Raw genomic sequence first — 24,032 nt, forward strand, 5'->3', positions numbered from 1 at the left:
AGGCTAATGATAAAGGGGAACAAGCGAACAAAGCTTTAGAATCTGGACACAAGCAGTTATGGCAGAGCAAGCTTTATTTCATTGGTAACAGAAGAGTCACATCTCAAACTCCAGGAAAGATGAAGTGCGATCACAGCGGCTTCCCATACAGTGATGTCATACACCAAGGCTCTTCCTACTCAAAGCTGGAATTCAGCTTTCAAGAAAAGGTGATAGGAAGAGAACAGTGCTTACCCATCTTCATCCAGGAGGTATACACTTCTGTCTGTTAGGAATAAAGTCCTGATCTGAAGGTTTGCTAAGTTACTATTACACTGAGTACTTCCTATGCCAAGTACCGAGACAAGCACTGTGATGTGCCAGGGTGAAAGTTTACTCCAGGGTGAGACTGACCTTCTCACGGTAGAGTCTGGTTATCTTCTCGGTGTGGGGCTACAGGAAAGAAGGCTTGGGAAGAAATAACTTTATAAACCAGTTTGCCTGCAAGACTTGCAGCACCAGGATGGTAATCAGAATCTGATGGTCATGGTATCGGTGTCTTCTGTTTGTTTAATCTGAAGTTATTCCTGCCCCACAGCTGTTACTGCCATTGTGTCCAGTCTACATCCCAATCTGTTTAGAGAAGACTTCTGTTCATCCTGCAATTTCTTTCACCCAAGATCCTTGATGAAATCAGGGAGGGAGGGGCAGAAACCTCTGTGCACTGAAAACCGCAGCCCCTTAGTCAGTGAGGAGGACTCAGGAGAAGCAAACAGAGAAGTGTGGCTAGTGCAAAGCCCTCGAGGGAGGAATGAAGGGGAGTCCTGACTACAGCAACAAAAGGAGATCTTGACAGAAAGTAAAGAAACTCATGGTGATGTCTGATGTCCCAGACAAACTCAGGTCCTTGTCAAGAGCCCCAAATGATGCCAAATCCTACTCAGTTTGGGGTCTGTTCACTTGACCTCTTCTTATCAGGGTAATAAATGGCTCCTCTTTTTCTCACGCAGGCAGTGTACAGACCCAGGAAGCCCCGTTCTTCCTATAAGTGTTTCTAGTAGGCCCAAGGAAGCTATCACTAGAAATATCAGCTTCTTTCTAGTTCTCTACAACTTAAGAGCCACAGGCATTTAGCTGTGACTTTTGAACATTTCGGGGCAAGGTGGAGACACTCAGCTCCAATGAGTGCTAAGATCACTAAGGGTGACGTAACCTCTGCGGTCCAGGACATTCACTCTTGGGCTGGAGACATTACATTTCTCTCATGGTGGGCTGGTGACAAGTTCTGAGGCTTGGCGGGACTGGCTATTGGGTAGCCTGTCAGATCACATAGCAAAGCTCTCTTCTCTTCCACCGAGAAAGATCCCTGCTTTGGAGGCATTCCAATCCCCTGGGAGTTTCTCAGACAAGTACTCTTGTCAAGCAGGCCCTGGGCCTTGCTTTCCCCCAAGACCAGCCCTTCCGTGTCTGTCTTCTGTTGTGTGTTTCAGTCATAAAAGCCAAAGAGGGAAAGCATCCATAGTCTTAAAAGTAACAATTCTTCTGAAGCTAAAGCTACAGACAGCAAATAGGGACAGAGGTGGGCGGGAAGGGATCAGGGGCAGAAACAAGAAATAGAAGCAGTAAAAATGACGGCAGACTGAACAGGAAAAGACCGGGGGGAACGCAGGGAGCAGGCCAGGGGCCGGGTTACACAGCCGATGTCTTCTCACTCGCAGCCAGCGCAGGAAGGCTGGAGGTGAGAATGGGGTCCGGGAACGCCTCGCACCTGACCCTGACTTACTTGCTGGTGGCTGTTGTGCGCAGCCTCCTCCTCGATGCTGTCCGTGAACTCTGTGCTCGCGTCCTCGGTGTCATCGCCCACAGCAGCACCTGCGAGAGAGTCCAGAAAAGAAAGGTGACTCCCTCACAGACGGCTTCCAGACGGCGGGTGCAATTACACGCTTGCCATCTACCTCTGATTTTTTTTCCTGTTCTTCATGCTCTTGGCCAGCAGCAGGGAAAACAGAACCAAGCCTTCTCCTAGGCAAATGCTAGTTTCTTCCTAATATTTCAAAAGCAGCTCACTTGGACTATCCTGCTACACTTCTTTAGAGTGTCTGTTCCTCTCCCCCATTTCAGTGAATTCTTCTCTGTTCTGTTCATACCCTAAAGTTCTCAACATGGCTGGACATTACTAACCTTCCTCCCACCACTGACTGCTGAGCACGCCCCTCAACTCCTGGTATCAGGGCAGTTCCTCTCACACTCTTCCGTGGTTGGGATGGGTTGTCCATAGGGTGACGATATCTCTGAGGAACTCATCTCTGGGGTCTGTGTCTCACACAGGTCAGGATGTGAGGCACAGGGTGAACCAGGGGCTTTCTGATTCCTTCCTCTAGCCACCTCTCCTCTATACCCCTCTCAATCTCTCTTTCAGTGCCAACTTCCTTTGCCTGGAAGATTCTCTGTACTGCTCCGCTCAAACCATGTGTAGTCTCATCCTTTCATCCTTCAAAGATGTACCTGTCACCCTAGAGCATAAGCATCTATACCCTGCTCTAAGGGACAAGTAACCAGGGTGGTGCTGGGCAAGAGAAACTTCATTGAGGATGGCCTTGTCCTGGGCCTGCACTGCTCAAGAGAGAAGACTTTGATCAGCAGTTTATACTTAAATGGCCATCTGTGGCTAGTGGCTACTGTACAGGATGGCACAAACATGTAGCATTTATTCCTTTTAAAATTGATTACAATAAAAGATTGTTCATGCAACTGTGCACTAAGAACTGTGACTCACATTACTGATTCCCGCCCCCTGCCCCCAGAACATCAAAGAATATCTATTGTGACACTTTTGTATCTCATGGAATTTGCCAAGTTAGGGAACATTAACATCTAGCTCTGATCCTGCCTTTTATCTACTGAGTAACCTGGGGCTCAAAGAATTCTATGGTTTGTCTAAGGTTACATAGTTAGTTCTGACAGGATTTGGGCCTGTAAATCAAATGTCTGGACTCCGGAACCATTGTTTCTTACGATGGAAAACCTGATTACTTCTTCCAAAACCAAAGAATCCCCCCTGAGCTCAGACGCTCATAAATGAAATCTCAGCACGAAGAATGAACATTCACAGCTAGAGTGACCATACTTCTTACCTACCTCAAGAAAGTGTAACTTCTACTCTGTACACCAAGCAGAAAGAGCACAGCTCGCATCTACCTTCCAGTTCTTAGTACCTGCAAGTCCACGCCAGGACATTTGCAAACGGCCTGCTCATCTCATCAAAGAACTAAGAGGTAGGTGATAAGTGTGTTGTCTTAACAGCTTAGGACCCCCAGTCTTCACTGTGAATGCTGCTATACCTTCAGGGGAGAGCAGGATTCTATCTAGTAAAACCATCTACCAGCAGGCAGCTGTACCACTCAGTATCTTTAGATACCTCCTGCAGCCAGCATACAGCAAGACTTTACGACTACTCCCTTGAAAGGCAGAACCATCTCCCTCAAGGTCCTGGTAAGTAGAGATGAGTGAACATCATCCATAAGCCTGAACTGCTTTGGAAGCCCACTAGAACCAGGATGCCAAGTCACTGATGACATCTGTATGAAATCTGCCCCTGTCCAACAGTAGAGATGGCATTTCTTCCCCTACAAAGAAAATGAATTTTCTCACTAAAAAGCTTTTCTCACTGTTTCCCTTTGGAGCTAGAAAATGACTCTGAGGGTCAAGGAAGATATATGAGGTCAGCATTCCCATATCATTCTTGTTGGGCTGTAGAGTGCACTCCGTATTGAGTCCATATCCTTAAGTAATCCCTGCACTGGGTTCCAGGAGTTAAGTTGGGGCTTTTCTGCTGCTAGAACCTCATTTCTATTATTGCTTCTTTAAACCACTGGGAGGGGACAGGATGCCTTGTTTCTGGTTTCATCAGAAATTACAGACAAAAGAATACGCCCACTTACCCCAACCCTCTATTACATGGAGGTTTTGTTTCTGTCTTCCTTAATGGAGCTTGATGGCTGCTCTGCCTTTTGCTGAAACTAAAAAGGCTGAAAATGTGTGTTTGAGAATAAAGGCAAAAACAAAGAGGAAATCTGAGAATGGGTATGTTGTCTCACACAAGGTCCTGTTTGGAGGCAGCCACCAGACACCCCTCTGTCTGTTACCATTTCCATTTGTGAATGAATGAAAGGAATTTTTTTAGGGGTGCCATGTGGCTCAGCATTAAGAGTGCATGCCCAGAAAAGCCCTGGGTTTGATCCTTAGCACTCTCTCAGATCTGCAACCCCATACTTGGAAGGTGGAGGCAGGAACATCAGGAGTTGAAGGTCTTCCTCAGATACACAGTGAGTTTTGAGGCCAGTGAGACCCTGCTCCTCTACCGAGAAAAACAAAAGAATTTTCTAGGCCTTTTACAAGACAACTGAAGACTACTTTCTTAACTATCTTGGGATAGTTTAATCTTTTAAGTGGAAGAGACCCAACACTTTTAAAATTGATCACCTGCTCATTTTTTTTTTTTTATAACATATGAGATTCTCTGCGAGCTAATGATCTACCCATTTCCAGTAACCTTGCTTCTCTGAGATGGAGTTTTACATGTCAGTACAGAGATGTGGCTGAAATATTATCAGACACTCTGAGTCCTCAAAGGATCCTCTCAATGTGGTTCTGGGAAGTTCCTAGGCTCTGAAGCCCACAAAATAGAGGTGATACCATGTGTCCATTTGTACTTAGTTTTCTACCAGCTATATGATTTTACAAAGTAATAAAACAAGTCTCTAAAAGGTAACACAGTCCTTGAGTTGATTGTTTAAACATTGTGTAAATACAAGATCTTCTTATTAGTGAGGCAGGCACTCACACTTTTGTAGGTATTTTTAAACTGAAGATGGCATGGTGATAAAGAATGTGGACTCCAGTGCCAGATCATCTATTTGAACCTGCTTTTGCCACTAGTTATGTGACTTTAATTAGCGTTAGTAATGCTATCTGTTCCAGGCAGCTGTTGGGAGCTTCAAACAGCTTCAGACTTCAAAGGTTTTGCCGACTCTGTGTGCTTGGAACAGTGCTTGGCACGCTGTGTAATCAGTGGGTCTTAGCCCTAACAGTATCATTTGGCTATTGCTGGTGAACTGAAGTGGTCCTTGTGCCGGGAGGCTGAGGGCCGGCAAGGCTGAAGGCCACAGAACCTAACTAAACATAGGCAGCAGAGCGAAGTGTTAATCCTGATGATGCTGATTTTACCTGAAGGTCTCTCCTTCTGAATTGTTCCTTCGTAGGACAAGAGGGAAAGCCCAGGCTGGCAGGGATACAGGGTGATCCCTTTCGGAATGCCACCACGGTCACCATCAGAACTGCCCTGAAACGCCACTATGCACGAATAGCTTTAAAGGAAACTTTATGCACTTTCCTTTTAATTCTTAATTCATGTGAAAACTGGGTAGGGTCAAGGCATTCTCCGCAACTTCCACTCTATGGTCATTATGTCCCTTAAGTTATTTATATGGGAACGGCAAGGAGCAGTACCTTCCCTCAGTAACTTCGAACATGGCAGGGGTCACATGTAACTTATTCTGAAAATGGATTGGAAGGGTCGAAGCTCACAGTCTGGTAAGTTTGCAGACCGACTGCTCTTTCCCTGAGGATCTTGTGCCAGCCTTTTCCGGCCCATCTTACTTTCATTCCCTGGCACTCTGCCATGTGCTCATTATCATTGGAACACTCAATTTTCACGTCATGCACCAAGTCTTTCTGGCTCAGTATTAGGATGCTATGTGAGAATCAAAGACAAAAGTTCTCTATAAAGCTTCAGTTTGCCCTACATCCATTCCCTTCAGGACTGAATTAAAGTCAAGATTCATTACAGTTCTCCTTAGCTTCTGCTGAGATTGTTTTAGACAGATGTTCATCTTGGAAAGTAATAGCGCGGCTCTGTTACCGGCAGCCAAGTCTCTTTACGGTACACTTCTGTGTTTCAGATGCAATGTTTCCTAAGAGGGCTGTCCATGTGCATATTACTAAGAAAGAAGCTGTGTTAAGTGACTGTAAAGCAAATTCGCCTCCAAATGACTTTCCAGGGTACACAATCTCAACAGGACTTTAGTGTCTACTACCCCAAAAGGCTGTTTAATCCATGTTTTACCTATCTTAAACTGCCCTAAAGTATAAATTAGGGCCATCCTGGACAGATCAGGAGACAGCCCCACAGTCTCTGTCCTATAAAGTGACTCTATCATGTCAAGGAATTCTCCCTGTTTGCGGCGTCTCTTCAAGGAACAAAAGCATGCTGTTATAGGGACATTAAACGATGGCACTACCCACCACAGCAACTGACCCTCAAATCAGCCTGCATTTACTACTTCTCTTCAGTGAGGAGAGCAAGAATGGATTTTTAAGGCTTAACAAGCCCATTTCACTGCTATGAGGAAGTGCAATGCTGTTTCTTTGGCCTCGCTTCCTTGAGAGAGAAAAATTCGGTTTTCCTCTTCTTTAGTTAAACAAACATGCATGCATGGGGTCTGGCTTTGACTTGGAATTTTAGTACAATGATCAATAGGCTGACTCCTATAAAGAGAAAGAAAAAAGGACATAAGCTTTCACTATCTTCTCTCATAAATCTTTAAGAATGAAACCAAATAGCTTCTGTTGGCCTTTGATACTTTTATTGGATCAATAACAAGTGTTGGTGTGTCTCAACTGAATTAGCTGATATACTAACACACATATAAAAAGCACAGGCTCCACAGCACAGATATTTACAGGTTAACAACACAGTTCCATGAAGAATGAACTTTGAGAAAATAAGCAGCTTAAGGAGGTGAGGAAAGTCCTGAAGTAACTGAGTGCCAAGTTTCTGATCATCTAATGTGTCGCTTCTTCATCTGAAGTTGTTGTGAACCACCTTTCCTCAATACCCCACAACATTTCACGTGATAAAAGTAACATTGCTTCCATTATTAAATAATAAACACCTTGCACACAGAAGCGCATGGTCTACAGAACACACTTGTCTATGTACAAGCTTCTAAAGTGTTTAGGTTGAGCAGTCAATCTCTAGCAATGACCAACAGCTGCACAAAGCCGGTCCGTGCACTCTTCTGGGCCACTCACAGCACATTTGCCTGCCTCTGCTACAGTCTAGAGAACAAAGCTCATGTGTCTAATAGTCCTGCTCCTCAGATACTTTGGACCAAACATTTCATAGTACTCTTGGACGTTCTATTTTACTCTTCCTGCTTTAGCACGAGGGAAGTAGTATAATAAAGACTTTACTTTCTGTAATTTGGTTTTAAACAATGAAAGGAAAATAACATAAAATGAGTGTATCACTTTGTAAGTTGAATTATTCTTACCTGACATCTGGTAAAACTTGTTGGCTATACAGTTTTCGATTTCTTTCCATTTCTCATTCTCTGTTGGTGATAAATTCTAATGCCAATTTTTATTTGGGAAACTCGTCCTGGCTTATGCGATTATATAGGAAAAAATGAGGACTTACCTTCTGTCAGTACTCAAGAGTACATAAAGGCACTATGTTTATTTTCTAATTATAATAAAATGCTTTAATAAAGGCATTGTCACAAATGGCATGGGAGCAACTTCAATTCATAATCCAGAATGTAGTGAGATTTGAAACTCGGCGTCGAGAAGCCCTTGCCATGTTCAACCTAAACTAACCCTGTTTGTTCTGCTAGGCAGTCCTGAAGCACACGAGTTATAACATGGTTTTCCTAACGTCATAGGAACTCTGCCCCCTTCTCCTGCAGGCCACTGCTGGTGACCCTGACAACTACAACTAAGACCCTTGTTGAGGAGACAGCTGAGGGGTTTTAGGAATTCCGAATGTGACGATTTCGTGACTCTCTCCTATAAAAAGATCATGAAAGGAGAAAATTCTCGCAGGAGTTTTCTGAGTAGTAAGCCTAGTTTTTAGAACTGCAGCATCTGGAGGAATGTCTAAACAACAGGTTCAGAGCTCTGCAAGGACAACTCAAGGAAAACCCAACTATCAAAGTCTTTACAGCTGGGCTTAGCAGTCAGGAGCCTCAGGTAGCCAATTACATTTTACTTCTGAGAAAGGGGCGGGGCAGTGTGGTGTGACCCGCCACTTCTCTCCGTGGTCATGAGATTCCAGTGTGAGGTCAGAGAGCTGAACCAACTTTCCTGAACTATTGTGGAGCTGTACGCACAGCTCTTACAATAGACACTGACTAGGAGCTCAAACAAGCACATGTGTTAGGTAGGACTTTACGCATCTCTTCCATGGAAGTCACTTCCATGGAAACGGTGTAAGTCCCGTCTACCAAAACCCTTCTACAGGGACTCTTTGTGCTGGTGGAAATCCTCCACAGGTTCTGATTTTCTTTGATCCTTAATAGGTCTCTTTCTATATGGAATATAGCTGAAAGTGTTTTAAAATGTAAACAAGGACAATGTGCTTCCCCTACAATCAGCAGCACTAAAAACATTGCTGCTGTCTGTACCTGAATGAAGAGACGTGGGTATGGAGGCAGATGAGGCGGAAGTGGCAGAAATGGAAAGTAAGTATGCATCGTGGCAAAGCAGAAGGATGGCGTATTGAAATAGCCCAGCCATTCCTTTCCAGAAATTAAAACGTGGCTAAATTGCTAGAAACAGAACATCAGAAAGATGTTGAGTAGTAGGAGCCTACCAACAGTCGGAGCCCAACAACGTCACATAAACCCGTGGTAGAGGGTTTAAGCTCAGTGATACAGCACTTGCCTAGCATGCACAAAGTTCTGGGTTCGAGCACCCAAAATCAAATATAAAGGAACACGAAAATTCTAAATTAGGAGAGAGTTTGGAGAAAGCATGTCAGAAGGCCTTTCATTTTATTCCCTAACTGAGCCTTCTTAGAAGCCTTTTCCAACTCAATAGTTCCAAAAGCTAGACTTCCCTACGTGGCCTCTTGCAGCCATTACTCGGCAGATATTTCCCACTATTTACAATGAAATGTGAGACAAATGAATTCTATCAATAGTGGATTTTTCTAAGTTAAAGTTCAATGCTTCTAATTAAACAAAGCCCAAGGGAAAATCTGCTGCATTATCGCTCTTTCAAGAAAGTTTTTATTGAAGCACAAGCTTCTGTAAGTACATGATACTTTAAATCTAAGTTTATTGAAATATTTTTAAAACCCCCCAACAAAGGCAGACAAGTCCAGCTAACAGTCTGTGCTCCTACAGAGGAATGAAGATCACAGCATGCTAAATCCAAATCTATGAATGATATACAGAATCACAGTACCATCCACCTGGGGCTTACACACTACAATTCATCAGAATTGCATTCTGTAACCAGATGCCAAATTATTGCACAAGTGTGTAGACCCAGCACACTCTCCAGGCAGCAGTCCCCAGCCTCATTCTAGCATCAATGCCAGAAAGTAAGTACCAGATTTTAGTCACATTTATGGAATCAATAACAAACACTTAATTTACCTATCAACCTACTCTTGTTAGATGTTGGCAGATGGACTAATTATTAACAGACATTACTATAATCACTGCAAACTCTTAGGACCCAAGAGTCACCTACAGCTAAAGCTTCATAGCAGCTTTGCAAAACTTTGTTGGTCCAATAGTAAAGTAAACACATTTCCTAATTGCCTTGTAATGACCTGACAGACCAGTCTTTAACTGATTCAACCTGTCTATAGCTCAACTCCATTATCTTCTTCTCTACTTGCTAGTTACATAAAGTTTTACTTAGGTAGGCCTTAAAGTCTCTTAAAATGGGGGAACTAAGAAAACTGGGTGGTTCTGCTTATATACACATTCCCTATCTTTCCTATTAAATGGTTCCTTTCCCCCCAAAAGCTGTTAAAACTCAAATAGCACATCCATTATAAGGAAGGCCATGCTGTGAACTACTTCATCAGAAGATTCCGGGGTACTTCTCTGGTAGAATATTTTCTTCCTGTCCACTTCAGGTTGACTGATGCTCATCTGTTACAGACACAGCTGAGGTTTCAGAATCTGGGGCAGAATTTGGAATGTAACACACACCATGTCAACACATGGATGTAAAGTGACATGTCAAAAAGGAAGGAAAAGGGAAAATCATGTGCTCAGTCTAGCTTCAGAAGGGAGCTCCATTTTTCTTAGGGTGCTGGAAAGCCTGAATTATGTTCCCTCAGTACCGTCTTCAGGGGGGCTGAAACCTTAGCTTCTCCTCTAGGCAATCCATACCCTTCAGCCGTAGGAAACTGTATGGGGCAGAATCCACAGCCCCTGCAGTAACCTGTTACCTCTCATATTCTTGACATTTAAGATGCTAGAAATGAAATCTTCAGTTCCCTTTCTCTACCTGTCATGTTGTCCCAAGAAAGTAGAGATGGTGAATAAAACCTACGCACATTCCTGATACTTCCTTCGGAGTGCCCTGAGCCTAGCGGCAGCCCACACCGACTTCTTCCTCTAATATGAAGAGATATATACACCAGAGCAGGAGTAAATAAAGGATGCCACCGTGCCACCTCCAAATGAGGATCTAGAAACTGTACTTTTCTCTGATTCTGGGATACAGGAAAATACTGCTTTCAAAGGGGATACGGACGGGTAGGAGTGGCAGCCACACCTCAATCGCAGCACCCAGCAGGCAGAAACAGGTGCAGCTCTGTGAGTTCAAAGCCAGTCTGGTCTACACAGCACATTCAGGCCAGCCACAGGACAGACACAGCCTGTCTCAAAAAAAACAAACCAACAAAAATGCCAAAACCCAAAACAAAACCAAAAATGGGGGGTGGGATGGAAACATCACAGACGATTATCTTTTTATCCAGAGAATTGTGATTCGGGAATCCTTCCTTTAAAGTCATGTTCTGACTAAAGGCCATGCCTGTGGCTTGAAGAAGCCCTAGGCCAGTGAAGAACAAGAATTTTATAGACTTTTATAGACTAGAACTTAATGTCCACTAATCTGATCTTGTCTGTGACTCTCAACTGTCAATTCTGAAGCAGCCGTAGAGGGCGATACTGACCATGAACACGGTCTCTGCTCCTTAACTTAGCCTAAGTCCACTCTCCTGGTTTTGATTAGGGCTACACCACTCCCCAAAGCCATTCTATGGGCTCTCAGCCTCTCTCGTTCTCTCCCTAAACTTGAAACTCACTTTATTCCTTTATTTGATTAAAATTTGCTTTCAAAGGGCAGGATTTGACTGGATGGCAAAAACAATACACACACATGCATTTTATGACATGATATGGAACATGTGAAATGGGGGTGAGACGGGGGGGCAGGGAATAAACTTTATTGGCCTATGGGAGGGGTAAAGGAATGAGGGGAGGCTAGGGAGAAGAGCGAGTGGGTACGGAAAATTAAAATGGAATGTTCTAAGGTGTGTGGGTATACTTCACGGCCTCCCTGTTTAAGGGAGAGGCAGGTGTGTGCAGTGAAGTTCAGGTCGACTACAGTGACTCCCCTTGGCAGGTGCCTCTGCCATTGGTAAGGGCACCGGTCCTGTCATTAGTAAGTCGGCACTCATTCTGTCAAGTCCGACACGACTCTCTGGTTAGTGCAAACAGGGTTTCCATCCTGGGCTGCAGTGTGACCCGCCAGTGCTCAGAGGGCATGCTGGTGAGGAGCGTGCACACTTTCCAGTTCCCCACCTCCAATGGCGGCCAGCGTCTCCAGCCTGCTCAAGCGCTCCAGGCTTCTTCCAAGAACTTCTTCTAGTCGGCTGCGCAAGGCCTGGGCCCCTTCCAGTTCCACCTGCAGAGTTCGGTCTCTCTCAGAGCTGATTAAACATGTCACATGGAAGGAAATGTGTTAGCCATCAACTATGACGAGTCCACATCTTTCCAAAGAGCCATCTGTGCCACTTAGGTCATCGCTTCCTAAGGTAACTGCTCCCCGAGGCAAGGGTTAAGGGAACGGACGCAGCCTTTGGGTGGCCCCTGTGCTCACTGCTGGAGGAGAGCAAGGCCCGCACCTTTCTGGAAAGTCTGTCCCTTTAGTTACATTCTGGGCCACTCCCACACAAAAATATAGCACATTCCTACAGCAGCAGAAGAGAAATTCTGTTATGTAAACTGAATCGAGACTGAGCTGAGGGCTGAGAGAGCTGTTTTCTCATCTGCACCAAACTGACAGTGCTCTGAGTGAAAGCAGCTCAAAGGAGTGGTATTCCAGAAGTTCTTTCCAAAGGCAACTCGACTAAGTGGTCCTACCACACTTTCCTATCCTTTTATTTTCCTGACATGCAAATAAAACATTTCTAAAACCAAACGAGAAATTAGGGGAAACTGAATAATAATAACAATAATAATAATCATATACGTAGAAAAAGAGGCCAAGAGGAAGGCAAGAAAAAAATGAAGGCACTCTGAAATGAGTCATAAAGACACAGCACATGTAAACCAAACCTGAGAACTCTAAGAAAATACATTCACATGATGCTTTATCTGTGCTTCTGGGTGGAATCTGCCACCGTAACAAACACATGCTCTTCACTGTCCTTAACCCAGTGTTAGCGCCCCAACAGCCTTACTGTCCACAGGAGAGCAGGCTTGCAGGACATGGAACAGAAATGCAAGGGAGCTCACAGAGAGTGCATACTACCTACAAGACACTGTTCCAGACCCCTGACCTGTCTTCGTGCGGAACCTTTGCAGTAACAATGGGAAATTCTGTTTCTAATTTAAGATTTAGACACTGAGGCTCAGGCCAAGCCCCACAGCAAATCACAAGGTGAGGAGCTTCCTTTTTTCTCCTCTTTGGTATTGTAACCACCCGTTTGTTATTATCAGCTTGGTAAAAGAAAATAGGAAAAAGCGGGAAAGTTGAAGGTAAGCGAGCCAGGCAGCCCCCCCTTACTTCTCCGGATGGGCGTGGAACTTGACCAGACTGCTGTAGAGCTGTCTCTCAGCTTGCAGGGCCTCGTTGAGCCGACTCCGCTCAGCTACTAGTCCTTCTAGCATCAGCAGCAACTAAGGAAGGAAGAGAGAGGCAGCAATGTGGGAACAGCAAAGTGAGACACGAAGCCACAGTGAATCCTGAGAGACAAAACAGTGCTTATTACCTAAGCTTCCTACAGAACGTTACAGTTTTCCAATCAACGTCACACTCGTTATATTTTATATCTTAAAAACTATTAGTCAAATTCAAACATGGGAGTGAGAATTGAGAGAGAGAGAGAGAGAGTCCAGAAATACAGGAAAGGGTCTAAGATGGAGGGATGAAGGAAGGCAGGGATGAGAAAGAGGGACGCAGTAACAACTTAGTCCTCTTTCCAAAGTCCCTTCACTCAGTACTTACTGAGCATCTCCACACCATCACATGCACTGTTCTAGTCCTAGGGAAAAGCTCAGGAAAGCCACGGGCCACCCAGAGACAACATGAGCCAATAGGCTACGTTGAAGACAAGCTGCAAACGTGTGACCAGCAGAGAGCTCTTAAAAGTAAGTGCCAGGCTGGAGTGAGGGGAGGAGTGAGGTGAGCGGGGCAGATGGGCAGACAGACAGACAGGCTTTCTGAAGAATCTGGCAAGGTTAGACATGGGGGAGAAGCTACAGAAGAACCTGTGTCCCACAAACTCACCTGTTGTCTCCGGTTTCCAGAAACTTCCTGACCCTGGGATTCTACTGAAGCAACTTTTTCCCGAAGAAGTAAGAGCTCTTGAGTCAGGTGTTCCATGGCTGGTATGTCTTCAGGGTCAACCAGCTGCATCTGCAGGTCCTAGGAAAAAATACAAGCCAACATAAAAAAACCGCAGTAACATTACTCGGCAGAGCAGCAAGGGACAGATCTTCCTGTTCTGCTTCAAGGCCAAAGAATTCAGTATCTTGTGTGAAGATGTGTTAAGATAGCTGAGGTATAGACTATCCCAGTGGTTTTCAAAAAGCTTTGAAAGACCTTTATGAGGTCTTCCTTTATCTGTATGTTCCTGGTCAGCGACTCCAAGTCGGCAGCCTGCACCTGCAGCTCGTCTTCCTGCACGGCCATCATGGACTGTAGAGCAGACAGTTCTATCTGTGGAGAGAAGAAAAGCCAACATCAGAGGCAAACGCTTTTCCACGTCATAGTACAAACAGCCAGTAACACAAGAGGAAACCGAAAAAAAAAGTGCCATGGGTCAAGTCAATAAAAACAGGACTGTGGGATCAAAGGATGCTCTAAAACAAACTGTAAGAATGTTTTCAACAATGTCTTCTATTACTATAAACAACACATTGAATTCATGGGGTCACTGAGATATTTAAAGGTTGGTTACAGCTCGCAGAAGCAAGGAGAAATGGTGTTTATTTTCTGTAAATACTCCAGCCAATACATGAAAAGATGGCAGGTTTAGGAGGCCTACATTTTATACCCCTTAACTAATTACTAAGGTACTGAGCACATCCAGCAGCTGACACCACCAGGGATCACCAAACGACATGCCTCCTGGTGAAGAGCATGCTGCCACCACAAAGGAACCTCTCCACCAGTTAGCACTGTGGGCACCAAGCTCTCAGTGTTAGGTCTTCTTTCCCCCAGACGAGAAACTGGATGATAACAAAGCTCAGAAACTCCATGGTAACAACGACCCCTGCTAACATTCACGGTGTGCCTGCTACGTCCCAGGCACATAATACACTGCTTGTATTTAGTTCTCTCAGCACACCTGCCGATCTGGCCCCTCTAGTCCATTCCTACTTCAACACCCGCCACTTGACTGCAGCGCACTGGGCTTTGTGCTGACTAGGGGCCTTTACGCCTTCTACTCCGTCAGCCTGCAGTATCTTTCCCAGGGCTGCTGTCTTTTCTCAGGTACCAGCCTGCTCAAGAAAGCCTTTGGCCACTCATCTAAGGTAATCCCCATCTATGTTACTGTTCCCTGACACTTTCTACAGCATGTCATCTTATAATCTATAATTACAACATTTAAGTTATTCATTTGTGTAATGTCTGCTGTCGCCCTAGTAGGAATTAATGACACAGATCCAGGGAAGGACCTTATTGATTCTGCACCCATCTCATCCCGAGTTCCAGCTCTGGCTTAGAGAATGTGTCTCAAGAAGGAACTGGCACGAAAATCCTCCCCCAGATCCCAGGATGTAACCTCTCTTCAATTATAGTTAAGATGATTTCTACCCTTCAGTGTATAGACAAGACAGCTGGGGCAAGGGGAAATTAAGGAACTAACTTAAAATCACAGAGTTAGTAAGTAGTTCAAGTCAGGGAAGACAAATCAGGCTGCCAAATTTAATGTCTTTTTGACAGGTATTGTACATCCATATAGTCTTTATGGCAATGGCCAGTTATTTTAAGTAAACTTTTGAAAAGCCTATTTTAAGACAGTATGCGGTGGCAGAATAAACCAGGAAGCTTGGCTTTCCCCTACCAGTCCTCCACACAGACAGCTAGCTGCCTGTGGAAGGCTTGCTTTTACCCCTGCTTCGCTCAGGCCAAGCTGCCTGTGACTGGACCAGTCAATCCTCATAACTCAGGGCCTAGCTGGTTCTATACCTGAGACTTTATCGATAATAAAGTTGATAGTGTCTGCTGCTGATTTTATTTTTCAGGTTGTTCAGAGCTACGGACAACTATTGTGCCCCCCTCAGAGATTACTATAATTACATATCTCAGGATCTGCAGCATTAAAGAAAACAACAGGGCTGGAGAGACGGCTCAGTGGTTAGGAGCACTGGCTGCTCTTCTGGATGGCCCAGGTTTGATTCCCAGCACTCTTGTGGCAGCTCACAATCATCTGTACCCCCAGCCCCAGGGGAACTGATGCCCTCTTGTGGCCTCTGCAGGCTCTCGGCACACACATGGTGCATAGACATACATGTACAAAAAAATACCTATACACATAAAATAATTTAAAAAAAATGGTAAACTTAAGAAAACATTCTTGCAGCATGATTGAGGTCTGAAGACAGACTGACACAGGTTTTCAATCCTAGCACCAGCTACTGACAAAGTTTTTACACTGAGGTTTAGTTTCTGCATCGGTAAAAGAGAGTATGTACTTCCAGGGCCACCAAGGACTACAGAAAACATCTTCAAAATGCTTGGCATGTGGCAGAAAATCAGTGAAACGAGTGGCTGTTAGTAAGTACCCAGTATTAGAGGGAGTGTGTAACGGTATTGAGCTGAGAAGTAAGCGGTAGATTAGGGATACATAAAGCTGAGCAATGGAAAGTATCACTTATTCAAAACACATAGTCATAGCCCCTGCAATTTTATGACCCTCAAAACAGGACAGAAGCAAAAAGGAACATTGTTCTAGATTGGAAATGCATGAGTAAAGTGGGAAGTATGTGGGAACTGTAATACTTGACGTGAATAATCATGTAACAGCTACAGCGGAACCAGAGCAGGGAGGGCAACTGGGGCATTATTAAATTGAAAATTGTGAAATACTGCATACTTGTGTTTTCAAAACTGAGTTATATAATGCAAGTCCGTAAGAAAAGAAATACAGTCACGGAATCAAGAGGTATGATCCGGACATCTGCGTTACATTAGACATCAAGTCGTGATGCTTCCTAATGTTACCCTAGGAGTCCAGGACACTGACTGAGCTGACGGGATGTTGCAGCTACATGTCAGTCTTCAGTTCAGTCTGTCCCTCTGGGCGGAGTCCTAAGCTGTCTCCTAATCTGCATCCTAGCTGGATATGCAGCTGGTTGCATTGGGAAGGCTGAAGCATCTTCTAAAAAAGTGGATTAAAACTCCATTGGCAGAGAGAGTCAAAAACAGAAGGTAGGGAAAATACCTGCTCTAGGAAAAGACTTCTTAGGAAGTACTTGGGGTGTTAAGACAAGTTTAAACCTCAATCTGGCATTATGATGAGCCCCCACATCAGTGTTAAAAAAATTGCTATTTCCTATTTGTGATGATATCATCTATGTCATGTGGAGTTGTGAGTGTGGTCACTTGACTAGCACAGTGCATGTGAAGAATGCTCAATACACAGTATTGCTCACGCTCACCCGCCTCTTGTTTACTGTTTGCAAACTTCATGCATCTGATGTCATCATTTTAGGCAGGAATTACACAACACTTCTGTTTTGCACAAGTGCTTTACAATTATTTTATTTTACTTACCAGTAGGAGGAACAAGCAAAAAGATTTGATGCTTTCACGGCAGTGAGAGCATCTTGTCGAGGTGACGAAGATATACAACAATTTGTGTTCCTCTCCAAAAAGAAGAAAGGCCTATCTTGCATTTGGAGCCAGATATTATACATGGAGAGTTGGAATGTTTAAAACATAAACCAGTTTGAAAGAAACAATAGAAATTCGCGGACTGGTCTTGACTAGCAAACTTACCTGGCTTTCTCTTTCTTTTTTAGCCATGAGCTCGAGTTCCTCCTTGGCATTACTCAGTTCTTTCTCCAGCCCTGCAACTGTGTCCGAGTCTCCTGAGATAAATGCACAACACTACTTTTAATCACTGAAACATGCTGTGACCTGTGCTGCCCTGTTTCTGAGAGGTTTACTCTAAGAACACATCCCAGCACTTAAAAAATATATACATGCACCTGCTTTAGTCTGTAGCAATATCTGTAATGGAAACCCCACAATCAACCAAACCACATGCTAAAGAGAAGGAATGGAACAGACAACCACACGTCAGCCAGCAGACTACACTACACAGCCGAGAAAGATTGAGAATGAAGTGAGTGAGCAGCTTATTTGGATTTCAAAGATACTAAATACAGATGTAAAAGAACATTTACCAGGGGAAGAAGGAAATGATACACCCATCCCTACACACTTGTAAACCGTCTGCTTATTGTTTAAAAACATACACAGGAAGGAGGACAACCCAGAAAAGAAATGTAGTACCCTTAGGGAGTGAGTAGAAATGAGAGAGAAACAGGGATACGGATGGGCCTTCTGAGTCCACCTTTTTACATATTTAATTTCTGAAGTGAATGTTTAATTTTCAATATGTAAGTTGGTTTGACAATGAGTTAAAGAAAAGAACTAAAAAGAATCCATGTAAAGTTTGGGCTGTTTTTCTTGGAAGTGATGTGTCTCTAGATTTCAGGGGAATCCAAACTGGTTTTTGGAACTATCATGATGTGTCCTCGTCAATCTACTAGACAGCAATGGAGCAGGAACAGCAGAGGGAGTCTTCACAACACAGAATTGGTGCTCACCTAACGTGGGCCTGGGCACGCTGGCATCTTCTTTAGCAGTCAGTGAAGTGCTTTCATCTCTGGAGGGCATCTGCATAGAGCTCTGAAAAGTGGAACGGTTGTGGGGTTTAGAGACACGAGGACCATGATCACAATGACAGACTTGGAATAGTCTCAGTTTGCAATTGCTGCCTCAAAAGTAAACAGGCAATGCAGTTGCCGTGGATGCCTATGTGAGTCTACAGCTCTTACTTGATCAGCCTGCTCTCCAAGGTCGGGGCTGATGGAAGTCACGTCAACCTGCTGGTCTAAGAGGAGTGCCCGGAAGGGGATGAGGTCTCTCCCCAGGTACTGGCGCAGGGCGTGTAACTCTGAGTTTCTCTCCAGGAAGGCTTGAGCCATTTTTTCTGCAGCAGCCTGGTAAGAAGGAATCACAGAGAACATTATTAGAAAGACGTTATAGCAGAAAATAAAACTGATTTTCAAGTTTCTTTGAAGATTTCTTTTTATTTTATGTGCATGAGTGTTTTGCCTGCATGTGTCCTACGTGTGTACAGTGCCTGCAGAGGGCAGGAGGAGGTCCTCTGGGACTGGAGTTACCGGTGGTTGTCAATCACCTCCAGGTTCTTGGAAGAGTGAAGGGCGAATGTGATAAAAAGAGATTGCATGCACGTATTACATTCTCATAAAAAGGTTATATTTTAATAGTTTAGGAAAAGAGTAGAAGAAAAAAATCTCCCCAAAAGAGTAAGCAAAAGGAAAAAAATAAAAAAACATGGGCCTGTCAACACTCTATCACAGATGGGGGAGGGGCCTCAGAGCCTCCCCAGACTTGCTGACGGCCAATAGTTATTGGAGGGGGAGGTACCATTTCTTCGGTGGTGTAGCATTGATAAGTAGCCTTTGCTTCAGTAATTACCCTCCCACTCATGGTTAGGCAAGAAATCCCAATTAGACTCATTGTTGATACACAAAAACGACTTGAAGGCAGGAGGCGGGGAAAGGGTCTCCGTGGGAATGGGGATGGAGGAAAAAAGAATGGGGGAGAAAATGACTAAAATACAATATGTAAATGTATGAAACTATCAACCAATGGAAAAAATTTAAATATTCCAACTAGCTTATTTCTGCCAGTTTTCTAAGAAGATGACAACACAAGGGGAAGGCCTAGAACTTATTTGTGACCATTAATGTACAGACACGAACTCAGGGCTGGCAAGATGGCTCAGCAGGTGAAGGCGCCGGTGACCTGAACTTGATCCCTGGAACCCGTGTGAAGGTGGCAGGAGAGAACCAGCTCCACGATGCTGCTCTCTGATCCCCATCAATGCACCATGGCACACGTGCCTACACATACATCATGTATACCCAGGCACACATACAATAGTAACTGCAAACTTTCAGGGGCGCTGAGATAATGAACTGGAACCCTGTTAGCTAGTTATAGCACCAACTTTCTCTAGGATGAAACCAATTGTTTAGATGAATAGCTGAGCTCCCATCACAATTTCTAAATGAAAATTTAAAAAAAAAAGCTTGCATTTTCAGTTTGTAAAATTTGGACTCTTTTGAGGTAGGGGTGATCACTCAAGTCTTGATAACTTAGATAATATTTCAGAATTCCATTCTCCTTTCTCCAAAACAATCAGAAGATTAAGAAAATGAAGATAATGGATACATGCATTGTGTAGGCCACCTTCCAAATGCAATGTTCTAACCATTTCTGGCTGAGGTACAGCTGTAGTTCATACACTGAAGGAGAAGCCAAGCTGATTGTAGAGAGAGTGAGCCTGAGTCACAGGCCCCACACTTCCTATCTGCTGACATGAGTATCACAGGACCCTTGTCTGGTTCTGCAGTAACGCTTACTTGGCTCGCTTGCTCCCGGGTACTCATGGACTGAAGCAGCCCCTGGATCTCCATTTCATGCTCCACGGCTTGTTTATTCTGGTCACTCAGAAGGTCCTGCAGCATCTTTTCTTTCTGCTGCAGGCGCTGGCACAGCTCCTCAGTTATCTCGCTCTGGCCGGGTCCGAGTTTGCAGAGTAATGTTGCCCTGAGATCCTAAAGGGAAAGGGAAGGTATAAATTTCTGGAGGACAGAATTTTCTCTACCACATATTGAAAGGGTTGTAGGAACCCATTGTAAAGTAACTATAAGATTCTTGGGAACATTATAATGCCTTATCATTTGTTTCCCCACACCTAGCACAGGCCCATGACTTGGAAGGCTAGACATATATACTCTGAACAAATACAAACAATAAAGAGAAACACCTAGAATGGCAGCTTTCACGATTTCTGAAGTAAGCAGTTTTCCTTATGCTTGGGCACATGACAGTTAATGGCGGGTGGAGCAATGGAACACTGAGCTCCTTCACTCCCTCTGCAGTATATGTCACCTTGGAGGGGGAGGACAGAGCCATGGGCTAAGGGAATGGAGTGAGAGTGAGGGGCACATGCCCCCTGCAAGCCCAAGCCTCAAGAAGGAGGAGGCAAGCTTGCAGCCAGCCTGGATACAAAGCAAGACCCTGTCTGAGAAAAAAAAAAAAGAGGACCAAGGGAACTGTACCAGTAAGGAGAGGAATACCACTACAGCTCCTGGTCTACGCAGAAGTACAGCCTGGGTGCTTAAAACCGTGGGGCCCTACTGGCTGGACTGAGGCAGCCCTGCGTCTCTGCTACGCTGCTCTGACAAGTTACTTAACCTCAAACGTCTAGGTCTTTGCTTGGAAAGCAGAGTATGTCCTCATGAACTTGGGAAGATTCACGAAGTTCATTTCCCTTGAGCTCTTAAAACGATGCCTGACCCAGCAAGTACATCGTAACTATTATAATACAGGTTAGTTTTAATACAGAGGTATTTTTAGATCTAATTAATTCTCATACAGCTTCTCTGAGAACGATAAATGGCATATGGTGTTTACAGTTGTAAAGAGGATTCCCAGGGAAAGGTAGCTACTCGCCCAGGCATGGGATATAGTTGAAGACTTGGGTTGCCGGCTCCTGCAGCCTGGAGGGTGCTGCCTGGGGCTGTGTCCAGCATCCCTGAGCCCATCCATGCTCTGGAGTTACTGAGAGGTGGTCTTACCTCCACCTCTTTGTCCTTGTTGTGCAGGGATGTCTGTAACTGCTGAAGGACGCTCTCCTGTTCCTTCCGCCAGTGGCCAGATTTGGTTTCCAATTCTGCTTTCAGCCACTGGAGGTTTTGACAGGTGGCAGTTAACTGCTCCAGTTCCAGGCCTTTGGCCCTCAGGAGACCCTCCATACTCTACAGGGACAGACATGGCAAACGTAAGGCAAAGGGGCACCCCACACTCCTCAGGATGAGAGATCTGTCCCACCTTTAACCTACACCCTCCTGTCCCTTTTTGTAAGAGGAGAAAACACAGAATGTCAAACCAGCGTTTTCCTTTAATGTGGTTTATAGAGAGGTAAATATAGAATGTATGATAAATAGGATGGGGGCAGTTTCTCTCAAGAAAAAGTGAATGGCTTCTTTAAAGTGAATGGCTTCTTTAAGAACTGACAGATGGAGGCTAGACAGGATCTAGAGTAAGTATGCAAAAAAAAAAGCTAAAAGTGTATGTTAAGAAAACAAGCGGTCGCCGGGCGGTGGTGGCGCACACCTTTAATCCCAGCACTCGGGAGGCAGAGCCAGGCGGATCTCTGTGAGTTCGAGGCCAGCCTGGGCTACCAAAGTGAGTTCCAGGAAAGGCACAAAGCTACACAGAGAAACCCTGTCTCAAAAATAAACAAACAAACAAACAAACAAAAAGAAAGAAAAAGAAAACAAGTGGTCACATAATACATTGGTATCTATATCGTATCAATGTGAAAAACACAATATAAAGTATGCGTGTGTACACATTACCCCAGCAGTGCTCACTGGAAAGCGTATGCGCACGTCCATATTACTAGACAAGGATGAGAAGTCAGAACCACGCACACAGCCATCTCCATGCACTACTCCCCCTCTAGATCTACAATGTAAAGCTTCGAAGCCTCCCTCTCCGATGGCAGTGGTGGAATGAGAGAATGCTGCTGTTTTTCTTTGGTTCTGAAACTCTGGGTCTCATAGAACAATGCTTCGAGGCTGAGGCTTCAGGCCTAGAAGGCAATGGGGGGGGGGGGAGGGAGCGGGGAGAGCAAGGTGGATTTGGCTCTTACTTGCATGGTGGTTTCATTGGCGGACAGGACGCTACGCAGCCTCTCCAGATCATGATCTCGCTCTCTCACAGCCAGGTGAAGCTGCTGCAATTCCTTGTCCTTTTCTTGTAGAGCGGAGAACTTTTCCTCTAGAGCCCGCTGCAAGGAAAATAAGGCTTCTAAATTCCGGAGGGTTCACTAAACTACCACCTTTAATCAAGTAGGCCCCAAATGTGAACGAACAGAAAACTGAAGCCCCAACGCAGTCCTTCAGACACCGAGTGCAGCTAGACCATCAGCAGAGTCATGCAGGAGCTGGCTGCGTACCTCCAGAACAACAGCTTGGGCTTGTATTTGCTGCTGCATTTTCTCCAGCAACAGCTCATTCGTTTCTGGAGTTTTGTCTGGGTTATCTCGATACCGTAGGAGCTCCTGAAGTTCCTAATAAGACAAAAGGACTTTCCTTTATCCCTTTACCTCTTAGCTGAATTTCTTCATGGTTTTTCAGGAAATTTGTTATTTAGCACACATACACAAAACCCTCAGAGATAACAGATATGTAACTTGTTAATGATTCTGCAACCAACGAACGGACTAGTAGGCAAGGTAGTCTGCTCATGGAAACACAGGACACGCTGTCCGACTCCGCCAAAAGGTGTCAGTAAAGATCTCAGCAGAGATTTTGAGCTAGGCCTGATGGGGCATTCCTGTGATGCCAGCAATAAGGAGGCAGAGGCAGGTGGATTTCTGTAAGTTAGAGGCCAGCCTGGTCTACAGAGCTCCAGGCCAGCCAGGGCCACATGGTCAGACCCTGTCTCAGAAGAAAACAAAACCAAATACAACAAAAAGATACTTCTCAAATGAAGATGTGGCATGGGTACTGTGAGGGAGTGGGAATTATACACAATGGTACATAAAAATCATATGCTCTGAAATTTAGGCAATTCAATATCCCAAAAGCTTAGAGTAGGTAACAACTGATCACACCTCTTAGTGCCCTATTTTCCCCTAAATTTTCCTTCTGTCGTTGAATTCTGTGGAAGTTCATATCTTCTGTCATGTCTCATGAGGCAGAATGTCTGACTCAGAGGTGTTCTGTTTGCTGAATACTGCCTACGCCGTTTACGTTTGCACACAGAGCTAGTTACTTGCTGGGTAGCTGCTTCATGGATTGCATGTTCTACTCATTTTACGTGTTTCCAGCTCCATCACTCACACATGAGGCACGAGGCAGGCCTTGAGGTAGGCATCTGAGAGCTCCAGAAGCCTGGCTGTGGTTGGAGAACTCACCTGAAACAGTTGCTCTTTGAGACTCAGACTCTGACGGAGGTGCTGAATGTCTTGTTCCCGGATTCGAATCTCATTGTATTTTTCCATCTCTAGGGTATGAAGCTGTTGGTTCTTACTATGCAGTTCTCCTTGGAGGTGTTGTAAAGCTTTTCGTAATTCCTGAAATAAATTTGTCCTCTTTTTAAACTAACCTTTCCACATGATCATCAGGTATGAAGGTCTTAATACTGTCAAGACAAGCTGGGCATGATGACCCCTGTCTATAATCCCAGCCTCCAGAGAGCCCAAGGCAGAAGGATCTCAAATTCAAGGCCAGCTTAGGCAACACATTTTGATCTCATCCTCAAAACAAAATAGACAGCCAAAAACTACAGCATAAAATATAAAGTAGTGCCGGGCGGTGGTGGCGCACGCCTTTAATCCCAGCACTCGGGAGGCAGAGCCAGGCAGATCTCTGTGAGTTCGAGGCCAGCCTGGGCTACCAAGTGAGTTCCAGGAGAGGCGCAAAGCTACACAGAGAAACCCTGTCTCGAAA

At 44.7% G+C, this 24,032-nt stretch overlaps 1 protein-coding gene and 1 long non-coding RNA gene across 4 annotated transcripts in view; one reads left to right on the forward strand and one right to left on the reverse strand.

Moving 5' to 3' along the window:
• LOC131913343 (myomegalin-like) overlaps window positions 1-24,032 on the reverse strand; it is a 62,027-nt gene that overhangs the window by 26,909 nt on the left and 11,086 nt on the right. For 2 of the 3 annotated variants that reach the window (XM_059265940.1, XM_059265939.1), the window contains exons 6-18: window positions 23,498-23,656; window positions 22,535-22,648; window positions 22,229-22,366; window positions 21,150-21,329; window positions 19,929-20,123; window positions 18,312-18,476; window positions 18,081-18,162; window positions 17,245-17,336; window positions 13,840-13,956; window positions 13,525-13,662; window positions 12,802-12,914; window positions 11,595-11,722; window positions 1,763-1,851 (exon numbers count right to left, since the gene is read on the reverse strand). In XM_059265940.1, the coding sequence (XP_059121923.1) occupies window positions 1,763-1,851; window positions 11,595-11,722; window positions 12,802-12,914; window positions 13,525-13,662; window positions 13,840-13,956; window positions 17,245-17,336; window positions 18,081-18,162; window positions 18,312-18,476; window positions 19,929-20,123; window positions 21,150-21,329; window positions 22,229-22,366; window positions 22,535-22,648; window positions 23,498-23,656 (1,710 nt within the window). Of the gene's footprint in view, window positions 1-50; window positions 613-1,762; window positions 1,852-11,594; window positions 11,723-12,801; window positions 12,915-13,524; window positions 13,663-13,839; window positions 13,957-17,244; window positions 17,337-18,080; window positions 18,163-18,311; window positions 18,477-19,928; window positions 20,124-21,149; window positions 21,330-22,228; window positions 22,367-22,534; window positions 22,649-23,497; window positions 23,657-24,032 lie in introns of those variants that run through there. The other variant, XM_059265942.1, reaches the window with a different exon arrangement.
• LOC131913345 (uncharacterized) lies at window positions 15,812-17,448 on the forward strand. The gene is made up of 3 exons (XR_009379870.1): window positions 15,812-16,020; window positions 16,359-16,516; window positions 17,268-17,448. It is a non-coding gene; the product is annotated as an uncharacterized LOC131913345 (long non-coding RNA).

The sequence above is a fragment of the Peromyscus eremicus genome, chromosome 6 (assembly GCF_949786415.1).
Source record: "Peromyscus eremicus chromosome 6, PerEre_H2_v1, whole genome shotgun sequence".
In the NCBI taxonomy this organism is placed as follows: domain Eukaryota; kingdom Metazoa; phylum Chordata; class Mammalia; order Rodentia; family Cricetidae; genus Peromyscus; species Peromyscus eremicus.